Below are 18,380 nucleotides of genomic sequence, written 5' to 3'. Positions count from 1 at the left end.
CTCTCTCTCTCTCTCTCATTCTCTCTGAATATATTACCTTCGGAAAAAAATTTGTTAAATAAAATAGAACGTTTCGTTTATTCTTCTGTTAGTGGCTGGTGCTAAACCAAAAGAAAGAATGACGAACAATTTAACTAAAAAGGGTGCGCCTAACATGGAACCCCTGCCGGAATTACCGTCCTGCGATGATCTCGCTTCGAGTGGTGTAGAAAGTTGGTTGGATTCGTCCAGCAAATATCATAGTTGTGAAATTGTTGATGAGGAGTGACGGTACGCTTATCATGCAAGCTACCATTGTCCAATGGACGAGCAAAAATGCATCGAACCTAATTGTCTCCTTTACGAGATGATCACGCGGGAAGTTTAACGACGTTGATCGAAGGAGGAGAAGGATGAAGAAATACATTATAGTATATAAACATAAAAAAATGAGAAGAAAAAAAAAGAGATAGGAGTACGACAGAAGACTGCAAATTTTTTCAATTACCAGGTAGAAGTTAACTTTGTCACGTTGCGTAAAAATATGCACCAAACTAATTTATAACTTGGGAATGGATATTCAACCAATCTATGATGATTGGAAACGTGATATTACGTTTGTAATGAAATTGGAAAATGTAAAAATAATTAATAACTCAATCGACGGGCGTTGCAATTGTTTTGCTGTGTGCTTTTAGATAGAGAGAAAGAAGTTATATATATACATATATATATGTATGTATGTATGTATGTATGTATGTATGTATGTATGTATACACACACATATATATATATCCAGTTGTGGCAGCACACAATGGGATGGTCAATGTTAAGAAAGAACGAGAGATACGTGCTATGTGATTAAATTGCGCGACGAACGAGCTCACCGGTAGCAATAAATAATTTAACAAATTCATACGGTCTCTTGTGGTTAATATATGCCGATCGATCGATCGGTTCGTTTTTGGTCTACACGGTATAGTATCTATAATACATCGTTTTGTTGTAATAAACGGTTTAAATAATAATTTTCCAATGAATTTTTCTTACCATTCCTTTTCTACCTATAATTTCTCGGACAAAGAGGTTATGATTTTTTCTTATTAATTAATTTCCTAATTTACACACATACTACAATAGATACAATTTTATTGTATAACAAAATGCAACGCAATATATTTACAAAATTTGTTTTAATCTTTAATGAAAATATTTACACACATTGATAATGCGATTTCGAAGAAAATATTTTGCATGATGTACTACACGTTTTTCTAACATGTGACTATCATTGCTGAAGTTATATCTTATGGCATCTATTACACGTGATTATAAGAGGCGCCATAATTTGTGAAGTTCGAAGGAAATTAATATATTTTTCTGATATACTTATATATTTTAATTTGCTCTTTGTTTATTGAAATTGTTTAATAAAATGAACAAGTTATTTTAATGGTGATTGTGATCTAAACAAGAAGGCGCCACAATCCGAAGCTTATAGTATATCGTGTACAGCATTGAAATCATAACCTAAAAATAACGAAAATTAATTTTTATTAGTTCACGTGAATATCTGATACAATGGAAACAACAGAAAATTGGGATGATAATAATGAGATATTTATAATTGACAATGAAAGAAAAAAAAAAGAAAATATCGAAGATAAACAAGTTATAGCAGGTTTTGCTACGTTCGATGATTATCTTAAGGAAGTGTTTGATGCTATTAGAGAAGGAATCAAAGCAGCAAATAATTTACCCACTGGAGAGAATTTTAATTACTATGAATGTTTTCCAAGTTTTAATAAAGCAAGAAAGGAAGATTCGGAGAGGCTATTAAAAATGATGCAAAAAATAATTAAACTATCAGGAGTGAGCGGTAATATAGAAAGACGCGATATAGAAGAGAAGTTTGAACTTTTATTGGAAGCAAATGATGTGTTTCTAGATAAGGCAGGTTTATGTATGGATGAAGAATGTGGCATTTTAAAAAATCCTGAAATAGAATTAGTTGTATCACAAACTAAGAAGGATGTTACTGGTAGTTGGAATCTAATATCATCTACAAACAGCAAACGATTATCGGACAAGTCTAAAACTGCACAAGCAGTGCGTCTCTTGACTGCACGAAATATACAAAGACCACAATTAACTTTCAAGGACAAAATTGATAACAGTTTAAAACCTTGGGAACCTAAAATTAAAGATAAGCCAAATTCTTTAAAACCATTAGCTATTTATTTAGAAGAAACTGAAGATGGAGAAGTATTTTGTCATCCTTATGAATTTGAACTGAATAAGTTCCAACCTCCAGAAAATCAATTACAAAAAGAAGAACCTGTTAAATATAAAGAATTACATGAAACTCCATTAATAATGATAAATAAACCAGAAGATATCAAAATTTTATTAAATGATTTAAAAAAATATCAAGAGATTGCTGTGGATTTGGAACATCATTCTTATAGAAGTTTTCAAGGTATAACTTGTTTGATGCAAATATCAACTAGTGATACTGATTACATAATTGATACATTAACATTAAGATCAGAATTACATGAGCTGAATGAAATTTTTACGAAATCTACTATTCTAAAAGTGTTCCACGGAGCAGAATTTGATATTCAATGGCTTCAAAGAGATCTATCTATATATGTAGTAAACATGTTTGATACTCATCAAGCTGCTAAGCAACTAAATTTACCATATTTAAGTTTAGCTTATCTTTTGAAACGATTTTGTAACGTAGATCCAAACAAACATTTTCAACTAGCTGATTGGCGTATAAGACCTTTACCTGATGAACTTTTAAAATATGCAAGAGAAGATACACATTATTTATTGCATATTAAAGATATTTTAAGGAATACATTAATTGATTCTTCAAATGGAAAGACTAACATTTTAAAAGCTGTATATGATAGAAGTACAGAGATATGTAAATTAACTTATATAAAGCCAATATGGACAGAAGAAAGTTATACGGATATGTATAGGAAAAGTCAAAAATTATTTAATAATAAACAAATTTATGCTTTGAAAGAATTACATAAATGGAGAGACATGACAGCTAGAGAAGAAGACGATAGCACTGGTTATGTTTTACCAAATCATATGCTCTTAAACATAGCCGAGACATTACCACGTGAAATGCAAGGTATTTTAGCTTGCTGTAATCCAATTCCACCATTGCTTCGTCAAAATCTATTAAAACTTCATAAGATCATACTTAAAGCACGAGATCAATCTTCAATAAAACCAGTAAAAGAAAATGATATTAGACAACGATTTGTTCGAGAAAACCATGCAATAAACTCAGAAGCTTGGGCTTATTCTCCTCATGACATACCAAGTGGTACAGAAGTTAGAACTGATTTGCCTTGTCTGTTAGATGAATCAAATCAATTAGAAATAGAAGTACCAAATTGCAATATTAATGTAAAACATAACATTACAGTATTTGATAGCCCAAATTCATCTGAGGTAATTTGTAATATATATAATTGTATATATTATATAAATTAAAAAATCATATATTTATAAATTATAAACATAAATATAAATTATAATTTTTTAGGGTGAACAATCAACTTCTAATGAAATGGAACAAAATAGAAAGAAAAAATTCATATTTATCAGTCCCTTTGAAAGATACAAACGTGCAATGCCTGTGGTAGCTGAACAAGAAAAACAAGATAGGCAAAAACAAGATGAAGAAGAAGAAAAAAGATTAAATAAATTGAAAATCAAAGATGCATCTTCATCTATATTCAAGACTGGTCAGAAATCTCTTTCTGATCAAACTACATCAGATCAAAGTTCAAGTCTTAAAAAAAAACAAAACTTCTCTATTCCACTAAAACAAATGCCTGGAAGAAAAAGAAAACGAGATTCATCTGTGAAAGATTCATCAGATGAAAGGTCTGATAGTAATTTGTCTACACCAATTCCATCTTTAAACAAAAAGATAATGCAAGGTGTAAACAAAGAATTACTTACGACCAAAGATACAACGAATGAACAGAATAAACAATTAACTGTACAAACCGTTTCATATGATCAAAATTTAGCTGTTAAACCTTTAAGGTATCAATTGATATTCATTTAAGTCCATATAAATAAATTTTCATATATTTATTTTATTTTTTTTTATTTTTTTTTCATTTTTTTTATTTTTTTTTTTTACAGGGAACGTAAAAAAGGAGAGAAAAAGGCAAATGCAAAAGAATTAAGACAAAAAGGAATGCTTCCTGTAGAAACATTTGATTATAAATCTGTTGACTTTAATAACACTTTCCAAGGTGGTAGTATCACTAATGATGGAGCAAATCAAGCAAACTTTGTGGAACCAAAAGTAAGGATTTATTATATATATATTTTTATAAATATGAAGATAGTAATATCATTGCATAAAATTAATTAATAATCAACGTTTTTCTTTTTTTATAGGAATGTAAGAAAAGAAATAAAAAACGAAAGAAAAAGAATCAAAATCTGACTGCATAAATATACATATTTTTTTTAATTATTTTTTTGTCTAAAAATATATAATTATATAGAAAAATAACCAACCATTTGTACATATATGATATCTAACATTATTAATAAAAAAATGTTTCAGTATATAGATCGATCAAACGATGTAACGAAGAAAGTATTATATTTACTGTTTATGTTTATATGGTATTATCTTGCTTTATGATGATGATGATTTGTCTAAATTCATAAGACGAAAGGTCATATATTTTGATATTTTCCACGGCGAGTATCACGTATACGTGATCGCCTATATCTGACTTCTTATCTTATGTTTATTTAGAATACAAGAGAAAGAAATGATTACAAACATCGGCTAGTAGTAACTAATCGCTTCTCAGTTGAAAAGGATCATCCATTCAGTTCAGATGTAACGAATATCACTCTGTATATCATTCTATTTATATCATTTTATTATATCATTCTATTTATATATTCTAAATTTAAAAAAATATTCACAAAGTAACTAGTTCCCAAAACGCTTCGCCGTGGAAATGTTAATAAAATCAGTTTAAATCCGTATATTTTTTGTCTGTGTCTGAAGTGTTCAATATCAGTAACATAATGTTATTATATATAGTATTGACAATTGCATTAAATAATGTTTTAATCGTAAATTGCAATTGCTTGAACAATAGAACAAATTCGTTAAATGAAAGTTTATCAAATTTTACTTACACGTGGATAAATGAAACTCATGCTAATTTTGTAGATTCTACATCTAATAACAAAGAAGTAGATTGTTTTGGTTTAGGAAAAACAGTTGCTACTGCTTTATCATGGTTTTTTTCTGATAAAGCTACTGGATCAAAGATGTTAGATGTTCAATTTCTTTTATCTTCGAGAAATCAGCCAAACAGAGTACAAGTGTATATTGGTAAACAGTTTGGTTTAGAATGGACAGATTTTAAAATAGAACGTAAAACTATTATAATAGTACATGGATTTTTATCTCACAGCAATGAGAAATGGATCAGTGAAATGGAAAAGGCATTTCTTAAATGGGTATTGTACAAAAAATTAACTGTTTTATTAAAAACATATTCATGTATTTATCTTGTTTCTATATTTATTAGAATGATGTTAATGTAATAGTCGTGGATTGGAGTGCAGGAGGTAATACATGGAATTATTATAAAGCTGCCATTAATACTAGAACAGTTGGATATCAAATTTCAAGGTATATTGTATATAAGTGATTCATTTTCGACATTTATAATAGTTAGTTGAATAATATTCTTGTCTATAAAGATTTTTAGAACATATTACAAATGCAACAACAGTTGCATCTGATTGGGGTACTATACATTTAATTGGCCATAGTCTTGGAGCACATATTTGTGGCTTTGCTGCAAAAGAATTTAAGAAAAAACAAAGTAATTGGATCATACATAGAATTACTGGTCTAGATCCAGCACAACCATGTTTCAGAAATACAGATTCTTCCATTCATTTAGATAAAACAGATGCACCATTTGTTGATATAATTCATACTAATGGAAAATTGCACTCTAGTCTTGGCTTAGGTTTACCAGAGCCTATTGGTTTGTTTACTGATATTATATATTTGTTATAGCTTATCTTTTGTTAGTAATGTTCTACTTTATTAATAATTAATATGTCAAGGTCATGTAGATTTCTATCCTAATGGTGGACAAAGTCAACCAGGTTGTTTTGAATCCAACAGAACATACTTTGGCTATTTACCTATTCCTCAAACATGTAAGATAATATAATTTCTTTTAGATAATTTTATAATATAAGAGAAATTATTTATTTTCAGTTATTCAACAAGCGATATGCAGTCACGGTCGTTCTTACATATATCTTACTGAATCTCTGTTATTAACTGCTGTGAATAATTGTAGTTTCTGGTCACATTATTGGGATTTGACATATAGAAATATAAAACAAATAATATCTAAACCATGTAACAAAGATGTTTGCATTGAAATGGGAATTAAAGCAGAGAATTATCCTCATCGTGGAACTTTTTTTCTAGTTACTTCAGATAGTTCACCATATTGTGGTAAATACTATTCCAAATTTCTAATATAACAAACTTTGAATATGTGATAAAATTAATGCGATTATTTTAGTTAATGAAACAGAATTATCAAAAGAAGTAAAGAAACAGTTGAAAATCGATTATATTAATGAACTTGAGGATTAAAAGAGAGAGAGAAAGAGAAATACATAATTTTATTATATATGTTATGGGCAGGGTCCATAATACGGGCGGGCATCATGAATAATGACAAACAATGGAAAGGTCATAACATATATACAGATATTATTTTCGTAAATAAATGCATTTTTTATCTTAAAAGTTCTATTTATATATAGCTTTCATACTTGTACGTATCGTATTTAAATTATATTTTGACTAATATTTACAATTGGCAACATTTATATTACTTTATATACAATTTCTAATGACAAAGGATTTAACCAGTTAGCTCATAGTGCTACAAAATCATTTAAATTATATTGCGATAAATGTAAAGAAAACAAATTGCGTAAGGACACTAACAATTGTTACTGCACAAGTACCTGTTATATTCTTATAACATGGTTGGTAACATTAACATAATTTTACATTTTGAGCTAATTATGGTTTAATCACGTATTTTGTGCGTTTATATCGCCGTTTTAATTTTTAATCATTGGCACTTTGTTCCTTGGTATTTGATAAATAAAAATCATCAAAATACATTGTGTGATGGATAACATCTTTTAATGTATTACTTGGACATATGTAGCAGGAAATATACCAGTTCGTCCTTTGCATTCACCTATCCACCAGCCATCTGCCTGTTTTTGATGAACAGTTATTAAGTCACCAGGATTCAGACTTAATTCGTCGTTAAGATTTGCAGCATAATGATATATTGCCCTGCACTGTTCCGTACTATCTGACTTCGGTGTTACAACCGTAACGTCAACGTCTTGATTATTGTTATCTTCTGAATGACTACTGAATTCATCAAAATCGCTAAAATCTTCTTCATCTGGTGGATTTTCTGAATTACCATCACCAGCCGTCCTATCTGTCCAGTCTCGATTTTCAGTTTCATGTCCCTTTACTAAATGTACGTCTATTTCATCATCAATATCTTGTATCTCAAAAGATTCATTCCTTGCCCAAGAAGGAATCTTGAAAAATTATTAATGATTGAATATAATAATTATATATTTATTTTGTAGATATTATTATAATAATTGTGAAGATATTTATATTATTTACCTTGAGAACGCTTTGCTGAAGTCCTTGTTTATCTCTAGAAACTAATATGTGTTCTGCTAGAGGATGCTTGTTCCTTTTGCTACCTTCAACTTCTGCTAATGTCCCACCAACCTTATATCTTGCAGCTTCCAAATATAGTAACATAGAACGCATCTAGAAAAATAAAAACAATTGATTAGAAAATATATAACAGGTATGTAGATTCCTTTTTTATACTTACATGATGTAATTTGTCTGTAACATTTTGTGTACTTTCATCAGCCGCGAATGCAGGTGTCTTGATAAAAGCTCTATGTAAAGTTTCCAATCCTTCCCTTCCTCGCCTTTCTCTTTCTAGATCTTGTCTTATTAAATGCAGAATTCTAACCAATGATTGTTTTCGTCGTTCTCTGTTCATTGCCAACGTTATATGTTCTGCATAAAAATCTGGAAGTAGCTGTTCTGCATTGACTATATCATTACTTTCCGTTCTACGTATAAGATTCTTCAAAATTTCCACATCTTGAGATACATTACAGTTTCGTATTGGTGTCGATAAACGATCAGCACTCTAAAAACATTGAATTACGAATTAATAATAAAATTATAAATGATAATATAATTAATAGTGATTAAATCTTTACTTGTTGTAGACGAGGAGCAAGTGCCTGCAAATGTGCCAAATATACATTGGCAAGATCCTTCAAAGCACTCAAACGTTCTTCTTCGAGGAGTTCCATTTGTTTAGATCCTTTTTTTACTGTACTTTCATATTCCAATCTAGCTCTTTCAGCTCTTACGCTCACCGTATAAAATTCTGTGTCGGCCCTACGAGAAGAATCTTCAGCTTTTCGTCTCCTAGCTTCTAATTTATTCGCTTCTTTTTCTGTCATATGATGATTAGATGATTTATTATTATTTTGTTGGCTTTGACTAATAGATTGCAGTCTTGCCAAATCCTGCAGCCTTTCGTTCTCTCTTGCACAAGCAAAACTTTGCTTCTTGGTCTTTGAAGCGATGTTACGCCATTCCTGTAGAGACTTTAAAGCTTTGTCCACAGAATTTTCAATTGATTTTCTCGAGCGACCTTGAGCCTCTGCTACACCCACCTGTGAACATTAATTTTTAATAAATATCAATTAAATTCTAAAAAAGATAAGAAATCATAACTGTTAACATTAAAATCTTTACTTTACAAGTGCTTTAATATATATTTGTAATATTTTACAATTAACAAATTATCTGTTATAAACGCAAATATTTTATCTGCATTTTTTTTATTTAAACAAAATTAAGATTTCAATTTTTTCGAACTGAACTGTACCCAATAATTTTGTTGTTTCTCTTTATACAAACAGAATCTATAAAATCTATAGGATTTAAACAAATCCTTAATGTTATTATAAAAGAATGGAGAATAAATTGCAGCAAAGTTTTAGAAGATGAATGTCGTAATCATCGTAAAACGCGATAGAATTTATGTAGATGACGTCATTCAGCGCCTACATATGTCTCAGCTTATTTCACGATCGAATAATTATATATGAACGTATAAAACTTACTCTCAATGGTTTTGCTAATTGTTCGCCTAACGCAATGCCCCATACTCTGTGGGCTTCAGCAGCAGCTTCCATTTCTTCTCCGACACACCTCCATGCTTCGTTCACACCTCCGTTGCTGTTTCCACCTGTGTAAATAAATTAATAACTATATATATATATATATATATACGTAAAATATGTGCATGTACGTATATTAAAAATTTTTGATAAATTCGAGTAACTTTAAAATAATTATTTAACAAAAAATATATAGTTTAATTTTTTCTTTTTTCTTTTTTTAAATTAAAACTGAATTAAACAATTTTCAAGTTGTAATAACAAATAATTTTTTTCTAAAATTCTCTAAAGAGAAAAATATCAAAAGTTTTTACTTACTTTGATCTTTGGAACAAGCCTTAGTTAATTTACTGCTTAATTTACTTAGCCCTTTAGCATACGTAGCTTCCAGTTCAGCCCTAATCAACAAAAAAGGGAATATACAAATTTAAGTTTTTCTATGTATGTATATATTTTATATTTTTATATAAAAATATAAATGTTTAATTGTGTTCATAAAGAATATCATAATTGTATCATAAAATATAATAATACGATTTATTATGTGTATATGAACAATTATTTTGTATTTATTATAAATAATTACTTATCAGAATAATAACTTTCATGGATAATCATACCTTTCATGAAGAATCGAAGCCAACTCTTTGCAAAAATCTCCACCTTGTTTTACATATCTTCGAATATCTTCGAATCCACTTTGGCCGCCCTTAACAAACATACAATATTAATGTTAATGAATGAATGAATGAAATAAAATGTGTTAATTGAATGAAAAACAAAATTATCAATAGAAAAAATCAAGATTTTTTAATTACAAATAAAATGAATTCAGAACTTAGGACATTCTGAATTTGATTGTGATTTTGCAATGTGACTAACTGGACTTCCAAAAGAATAAAAAAAAAGAATGATTAGTAAGAATCTAGTTCTCAATCGTTAGATAAGTTTCCACCATGGTCGAGTTAGAATCTAAGAAGGTCAAAACCGGCTCATTAATACGGTAACACGCTTGCATAAAGACGTGAGTACACGTAAAGAAGTTTAGTTATATTCAGTGACGTGAAAAGGAAAAAATTGAAAAAAAAAAAACCATAATCGAAATGGTGAACGGAAATTAATGAAATGTCAAGGAAACTGGATCAAAGACACGCGTTTGCACCTTCGTTCGGATTGTTGGATACCATTTTATTTTTTATTTTATTTTATTTTTTTTTTCAAGAGTCTATATATAATAATTTTCTAATTCTCAATGAATATAACAATATCAGAAATTATAGAGTTCAATTAGACAATCAAACGAGAAAATATTAGATGACTCTTCAATTAAAAAATACAAGAATTAAATTATAGAATTATAATCTCCAAAATATTTTATTGTTTAAATCAAATAATACTATGGGAGATCATTTTCATTTCTGTATACTGAATACACTAAATAAAAAAGAAATAGTACCAACATGTTTTTCAACTATATTTCGATTATTATTGCATACTCAAATTTTTGCAGATATTACATCGTTATTATATATCACAATTATGTTTGAATTTTTACTTTAATTAATATATTTTTCAACAATTTCATATACTTATGCATTACATTTTTTTTTTTATTTTTTTTTATAATAGTTTGCTTTCGCTTTTATTATCTCATACACGTTTTCACCAGCTTACTACAGTGAAATCGTGGAAGTCAGAAGAACAATCGTGTTATTTTAAAACTACTTTGACTCTACAAATTCGATAGAAAATCGACTCCTCGTTTCTTGCCTTCTATTTTTTTTTTCTTTTTATTATTTCTTAGAGAGAGAATATAGAAATAGAGGGGGAGGGTGAAGAAGAAGGGAGAGTGGAAATCACAGAAAGTGCTTTCTTAGGCACTCAATTTCGCACACTTCCACAGGAAATACATACATCAATTTCTCTCGCACACATTTATCTATAGAGCAGTACACAAATATATACGTGAAGAGAAAGAAGGAGAGAAAGAGAGAAAAAGAGATAGCGAAACCGTTCTTCTTTCTCTTCGGTCCACTAAGAAAATTTACGACACAACGTGATTTAACGTTCTGCGATATCTCGGTACAGCCAATTCGAAAAACATATCAATATGTGAATGTATTTAAAATTTAAAGGAACCACCTACGAAAGTAAAAGTGAATACAATTTTCTAAAAATGTACAATTTTGCAATTTCAAGTTACAGCGTTTCATAAAAACAATATACATATATGTATATATAAATATGGAAAGAGAAATGTAGGTTTATAAAAGGCACGATTTATTAGAAATTGTTTCGATCTTTAAAACTTGAGATTTATTCGCATTAATTATCTGTGATTAATACGATATTCGACATGACCCTCATGTGGAATAGAGCGAGCCTCATTAACGAACACGTTCCTGCTTGTGTGTTGTAATACGTGATAAAAGTCTTATAAATCAGAGCAGTGGCCTTCTCGGACACTGTCTCTATTCGAGAAAGAATTTTTCTTTTTGCCGTATGACGACATATTATAAAGTTGTATATTGTGAATAAACTTATTTCGAAGAATTTTCTATCACTTTTCTATTAATTTTCTACAAAATTTTAAAACTTCCAACAATAGTACTTCTATATACATTCTAAAAAAAAAAATACACATTTATTATATAATACAATTAATTATATAAATACAATATATAATAATAATAAAACACTGAAATATATTTAAAAAAAAAAAAAAAGAATTTCTTTATATACGAAAGATAAAATCACCAACAATAAATATAAAAAGTCTCTCGAAATTATTGGAAAAAAATGAAAGAAATAATATTCTCTAAGCTTGAAAAAGCATAATAATCAAATAATCATAAATACGCACGGGTGGTTTGTACGCGCGTGCGCACGATTAAAACAAAGTCGGCTATTTTCTCCAAGCTACAACTTTCCCACACTTTCCATGTACACCGCACTTGCCATCGTAGTTAACTGACTTTGCTTAGAGAGATACCTCGGCACTTAGATTTATGTATGTTACTACCATTTCTCTCGTGCAGTAAAAGGTCTTCTAAATAAAACTAAACGAAAATTTGCGATGACTTAGAAATCCAATTGCAAGATTAAAAAAAAAAAAAAAGAAAAAAGAATTATTTGGAAAAAATATGAAGTACTTATGGAAAGGTTAACATACCAAACAATTATTTAGAATTAGATAGAGATTGACACTCGATTATAGAGAAAGTTCATATAATTGTACGAAACAAATTAATATTATTATCAAAGAGATTAAAACGAATTGTTTTTTTTTTATTAATCCATAATCAAATTTGAATAATAAAATAATTGTAAAGATTTTTACAAAAAGCTAACAATATTATTAAAGTTGGTGATAGTTTAATATCATTCGAATTATACGTAGAATTATATAACACAAATCCGGATGTTGAACTCTTGGAAAGTATATAACAATATAGCAAAATGATGTCGGAAGTAGAGAAGAATGGTACATGGAAACATTAGAATAAGATAAAAGTGATAAAACGTCGCTTATTAAATTTAAATCGCAATATATATTCTCACCGGAAGGAAGGAAAGAAAGAAAGAAAGAAAGGAAGGAAGGAAGGAAGCAAAAAAAGGGAAGTAGTTCGGTGAATAATACCGTAAGATACCCATTTTGCAATACGATCACACGGACTTTCGTAAAAGTGAAAGGTTCGATAGCACTTCGCGGAAAAAGCGAAAGGCCATTTCGCTTATTTACACTTTGCCATAGATTTATCGATGGTTCATCATTTTCTAAACAATATAACAAAATGGCGAGTTTATTTTTTCCTCCCTCATCAAACATTATTATTATTATTTTTCTTGTTTTTATTTTTTACCAAAAATCTATTTATTTCTTTTTTTTTTATTTTTTTAAATGGAATAAAAATAGCTCATAAGAAACTATATAATTAATAAAAGAAGAAATAAACAAATAGTAAATCGATATAGAAATCTATGGGAACAGAAAAATAAATGAAAGTAAATTGGACGAAATTATTCATACGGTGTTGTTTGTATGTACGTATGTACAACATTGTATATATTTACATACGTACGATCTATGGTTTGCGATCGAATGGATCGTCCATGTGACGTCGATTTAAATGGTGTCTGATTGTAAGTGGAGGAGGGTACAACAGTATCCCGTCACTTATAACTCTGTCTGTGAGTTAGAGATCGTGCTTGTAGCGGATATAGTGAATCATAGTATCTGCATATATTCGTACGATTAAAATACAGGATAATGATCAAACGTATAGTGCAATAGCTAATACTAAAAATTACGTAGATATTGATTCAAGGATATCTAACACAGTGCCGTATATTCTAACAGGTTTTTGTTCTAGATAACATGAATTTTTTGCACAAAATTGTTTCCTCTATGAAAATGTTCTTTTAAAAAACAAGAAAAAAAAAAGAAAAAGAAAAAATATTTAATTATATGTAAGTACATGTAGACATATAGATTGAAAAACTAGATACGATTGTACCTCTTCGTGAATATCGTTGGTCGTCTGTAGGAGATGAGTGGAGGCCATTAACCCTCTGATTGACCCCAACATTCTCCTCTTAATCATGCCGCCTTTCCCAGCGCGATCCCTTGTCGTTTCGAGCTCGGTACTAGCAATACAAGTCTCATCGTTCTCCGTATCGGAACAGAGTTTGTCCATGCTGAACGAGACAGGTAGAAGCGAACTCCTCTTTCCATTACCAAGGATATCATCCGAGCTAGCGGTCTTACAGAATACATTCCTTCTGCTTACGATCATGTTTTCTTCCGGATTCATATCATCGATAAAAATTCTATCAGAGTTTGGTGAGCCTGAATTCGAATGTCTGTTAACGTTCGATGAATTGTCATGATCGTCATTGGTCTCCTTCGTTATCGAAGAGAAACCAAACTCTTCGACTCTCGTGATAGAACCTAATTCTTGAGTTCGAGCTTTTGTTAGATCATAAGAAGCATATCTCTTGCCCTTGCTCAACTTGGTGTCCTTGAAAGATAGATCATGATCATCGTTAGGGTCACTGATCATCGCACCGACGTTTTGCATTCGAGCGTGTCGCTGAATAACTTCACTGAGTTTGCTCTTCTCGTCTCTTAACCAACTCCTCATTTTACCCCAAGCCTTACCCAACTTACGTTTCTCTGATCTCAGACGACCACGTGATACGTTAGACGCAGTATCGTTCGAGCATTCAGGATCCGAATAACAACCAGACGTTGAAGTAATTCCGGTATCACTTTCAGAAGTCTTCTTATGTTTTCTCAATTTCAAGGATCTGACGGAAGATCCATGTAATCTATTCGTAGTACGAATAAATTTTTTTTCGATAATAATCTCCTTATCAATTATATCGTCATCCGATTTTTTCGTAACGTCGATTAATTTTTGACTCGACAATGCTTTTGGTTTATCATATAACTCGCTAATTACATTCTCAGAATTTTCTTCGATCTTACGTTCGTTGTCTTTCGTCGTTTCGTTATCGTTATTGATATTAGAAGATTTTTTAGGAAAATCGTATAATCGATCCAGAGTCGATTCCTCGATAACATCGTTTTTATCTTCCATTGAAATTTCATCTATCTCTTGAGTATTCCTTTCAAGTAATTCATCACCTTGAAGAAAGCTGAAACTTATCGTTGGCATTCCATGCTCGTCGGTTTTCACGAAAGTCGTTGCCATTAATTCAACGCTACTACTGTGTATCTTATTTTTATCTTCCAACGAAGTTTCTTCGGTTGTTTTCAAATCGTTAGAGATAATCTTCAATAATCTCGATTCATCCTGAATATCTTTCGAGTTATCTTGTATAGCTATATTCATATTGTTTTCATACAAAGCTTCTTCGACATGAATTTTGTCGTTCGAAACAATCGAAGAAACACACATAGGTTTCTCATTATCTTCTTGACACTTTCGATCTTCCATTTTCTCATTAATCATCTCAACTTCGTTCTCACGGAAATCACGACAATGTATTATTATCGGTGCTGGTATATCGTACCAAGTCGTCGTTGAAACTCGATTACCTTCGTTACTCATATTAGAATTTAAAGTCGAGCTTTTCGATGATGATCGTAAGCTCGTCCAGACATGACGCACTTCGTTCATTTCAATTTCAAAGAAATCCAATTATCTCATAGAGGAAGATAAAAACAAGTTTCACAAGTATTTTTTCTTCCATTCCAAAGTGTTTTTCATATCAATGATCACTTCAAAAATTCACTCAATTTAAAGTTTTTCAATTAACTTCGTCAAATTGTTCATGTATAAAAAAAAATTAAAAGAAAAGAAATATAAAAAAAAAAAAATATAAAAAAATAGAATAATTTTCTCGGAAAGAATCTTCACATAGATATATATGTATCCTACAAATTATAGAAAGTATTTCCGAGTAGATTCGTGAAACTTTTCTCTCGTAGCAAACGTTGTTTTCTCTTCGACATCGGAGAATCCGTTCATGGGAAGGTTACGCTCTAGCGAAGTTCGTGTTTCGATCTAGAACACAATGTTAGAGTTCTTTTCGACGCATCATTTTTTTCTTTTTTCTTTCTTTCTTTCTTTCTTTTTTTTTTTTTTTTTTTTTTTTTTGAAATAAATAAATCCTATCCGTTTCCGTTATTAACCAGAGGACAAAACGTTACGTTTATTTCCATTGGTACAGACAAAGAGAAACTTTCAAGGTTCCTCGATAATGATACTAATTTCTAGCACGATGTTTCACAATCTAATCGCATTGATCAAATATTAGACTTAATGATTAAACAAATAAATTTAAAAAAAAAAAAAAGCACATATATAAAGAAAAATACAAAAACACAGAAAGAGACTATTTTCTTCGAGTCAAAGATTCGAATCGTTAAAATCGATTATTATTGATCATTAACGTTTAGCTAACGCAGAAAGTAAATACATTTACTACGTAAACACAGTGTCGTCACACACGCCCGTTTAGCTCATTCGCAGAACGTTCTTCGATAGAAACAGAACGACGAGGAATGTAACGACAGCGATTTAAATGTTTCAAGATCGTAAAAACTCGTCTACGATCGATAGGATTCGCTTAAACGAAGATGACGTCCAATCCTGTCGACGATTCACGATTCACTTTTTCTTCCTCTTTCGTCATAGTTTTTCTCTTTTTTACACCTAAATACGATGAAACATCGCGATTTTCTATTCTACACCATCGGCACTGTAAAACAAGTTCTACGCTAGAGTTGGATTATGTAAACCGTGGAGGAGACACGACCAGTTTCAAGCGCGCGCTCTACTTTTCACAAATTTATTGTTCTTCCGATGGATTCGCCTCAAAAGAGAGAGAAAAAGAGGAGAGGAGGGGAAGACTAACTTATCTCAACGTTAATTTAGTTCAACGTTAACGATTTTCTTGTCGCAACGAATCAGGTTTTGTCTTTTTACGATCTCTTTGTGGTAATTAAAATACCAGATAAAAAGAAATATCCAACGACGATAACAATGAAAAAGCTACAGAAGAAGAAATAGAACAATTACGAATATTCACCTTTCTATCATTAACAATACTTAATTTACGAGCCTAATTAATTTTAAAATAAAATATTTCGTTGTCATAATTCAATACTTTACCTAAATATTTTTACAGATTAACTAATGAAACGTACGAGAGACATAATATAATGATATTAATCGTTAATGTAAATATTAAGTACACATTAAACTTTTATCGATATTTTAACAACCAAATTATCTATATTTCTGAATTAAAAAAAAAATAATAAAAAAAGAGAGAAAGAAAAATCAGAAAAGAGACACAAAAGAAATATAATTTAGCACGTCGACTCACGAATGTGACAAAATGTCGGGACGAATAACACTGAGCATGACATCGGAACGACGTTCCGGCAATGACTGGATCCACATTCGAAGCCGTATTATACAATCGTGTTCAACAATTATATCCGTATTACGTCGCGTGTACGCGCGTCGCGATTGCACAACTCCCATGCGGACGCTGCACGCTGTATTTCTTCTATGTAGATACGCATACATATATGTACGAGTGTGAGTACGTGTATGCATTCGTGAAAACGTTCTCAGACTCGACCGCCATATTGATATCTAAATCATTTTTTTGACGTACGTATATTTCATAAAAGCTTATGAAATTTTTATAAGTGAATTTTTCTGCTGAAAATATATTTCAGTTTTTAATAGAAATTTTGTAATATTCATTACGTACTCATATAAAAACGTTATAAGCAAAATTGCATAATGAAATGTTGAATTGAAACATGCATCGATCACCTGGAATCTTTTATTTACCAAGAATGCTAATGAACAACTTAAAGATATACGACATAAATTTGTCGAATTCTTATCTCTCAAGGCTTCTTCTTGTCAGTTAGACATATTATATCCTTCACTATGAATTAACCACAATCCTTCGTAAAGTCGTATATATCCTACACACAATTTTCTTCGCGCATAGATCTTGTTAAAACGATTGTACTCGATGCATATATGTGTACCTTGATAATAATTTTGTAACCTCGATAAGATTTATCATTTTTACGATCAATTATAATGAATAATAATTAACGTTATAATTAGACTAGATATCTTTCTTGCGTAATCAGATTATATCGTTTTCCAATGCAATATTATAAATCATTTACTATTTCCCACGAGATAAGTCACACTTCACGTATAATTACCCGAATAAGATTGATTCGACGGAAAAGAAATGCACGCTATTAGAAACTTTCTCCTCGATAAATTTACAAAAACAAAACAAACAAGAAAAAAGGTTACAAGAAAAATTTCTTGAAAACTTTTCTCTCACACGAAGCACGTCATCGGGTAATCGAATAAAGCTGACCCTCTTCTTGTTCGTGCTTCGAACGGGCTTCGTTCCACGTTCGAAATTACCGGCTGGTTTTCTTCGTACAGTTTTCTATCCCAATAAGAGCATCCATTGAACAAAAGAACAATAAAATAACTCGA

At 30.3% G+C, this 18,380-nt stretch overlaps 4 protein-coding genes across 8 annotated transcripts in view; 3 read left to right on the top strand and 1 right to left on the bottom strand.

Moving 5' to 3' along the window:
- LOC122633644 (popeye domain-containing protein 3-like) overlaps positions 1 to 1,007 on the top strand; it is a 2,721-nt gene extending 1,714 nt beyond the window's left edge. For both annotated transcript variants that reach the window (XM_043821766.1, XM_043821765.1), the window contains one exon: positions 93 to 1,007. In XM_043821766.1, coding sequence (XP_043677701.1) covers positions 93 to 268 — 176 coding nt within the window. In that variant the 3' untranslated portion in view covers positions 269 to 1,007. The remainder of the gene's footprint in view (positions 1 to 92) is intronic.
- Positions 851 to 4,825, top strand: LOC122633642 (exosome component 10). 2 transcript variants are annotated; one of them, XM_043821763.1, is made up of 6 exons: positions 851 to 955; positions 1,540 to 3,462; positions 3,557 to 4,065; positions 4,168 to 4,333; positions 4,429 to 4,432; positions 4,601 to 4,825. In XM_043821763.1, the coding sequence occupies exons 2-6, from the start codon at positions 1,561 to 1,563 to the stop codon at positions 4,705 to 4,707; spliced, it is 2,688 nt and encodes an 895-aa protein (XP_043677698.1). In that variant the 5' UTR covers positions 851 to 955; positions 1,540 to 1,560; the 3' UTR covers positions 4,708 to 4,825. The 2 variants fall into 2 exon arrangements, with proteins under 2 accessions (XP_043677698.1, XP_043677697.1); XM_043821762.1 differs by lacking the exon at positions 851 to 955 and having other exon boundaries at positions 1,155 to 3,462.
- A 98-nt stretch (positions 4,826 to 4,923) lies between these two features.
- Positions 4,924 to 7,744, top strand: LOC122633643 (pancreatic triacylglycerol lipase-like). Its single transcript, XM_043821764.1, has 6 exons — positions 4,924 to 5,520; positions 5,592 to 5,695; positions 5,767 to 6,059; positions 6,142 to 6,237; positions 6,299 to 6,544; positions 6,615 to 7,744. The coding sequence occupies exons 1-6, from the start codon at positions 5,080 to 5,082 to the stop codon at positions 6,686 to 6,688; spliced, it is 1,254 nt and encodes a 417-aa protein (XP_043677699.1). The 5' UTR covers positions 4,924 to 5,079; the 3' UTR covers positions 6,689 to 7,744.
- On the bottom strand, positions 6,699 to 18,051 carry LOC122633641. 3 transcript variants are annotated; one of them, XM_043821761.1, is made up of 10 exons: positions 17,221 to 18,051; positions 17,004 to 17,024; positions 13,878 to 15,893; positions 9,981 to 10,069; positions 9,679 to 9,758; positions 9,304 to 9,428; positions 8,386 to 8,850; positions 7,983 to 8,312; positions 7,763 to 7,915; positions 6,699 to 7,671 (listed from the first exon to the last, which is right to left on the bottom strand). In XM_043821761.1, exons 3-10 carry the CDS (start codon positions 15,504 to 15,506, stop codon positions 7,252 to 7,254), a joined length of 3,291 nt encoding a protein of 1,096 aa, XP_043677696.1. In that variant the 5' UTR covers positions 15,507 to 15,893; positions 17,004 to 17,024; positions 17,221 to 18,051; the 3' UTR covers positions 6,699 to 7,251. The 3 variants fall into 3 exon arrangements, with proteins under 3 accessions (XP_043677696.1, XP_043677694.1, XP_043677695.1); XM_043821759.1 differs by lacking the exon at positions 17,004 to 17,024; XM_043821760.1 differs by lacking the exon at positions 17,221 to 18,051 and having other exon boundaries at positions 17,004 to 17,139.
- Between the last annotated feature and the right edge of the window lie 329 nt (positions 18,052 to 18,380).

This window comes from Vespula pensylvanica, chromosome 12 (assembly GCF_014466175.1).
Source record: "Vespula pensylvanica isolate Volc-1 chromosome 12, ASM1446617v1, whole genome shotgun sequence".
NCBI classification, from domain to species: Eukaryota; Metazoa; Arthropoda; class Insecta; order Hymenoptera; family Vespidae; genus Vespula; species Vespula pensylvanica.
Note: the sequence above shows the minus strand (reverse complement) of the source record. Positions and strands in the feature narration are given on the sequence as shown.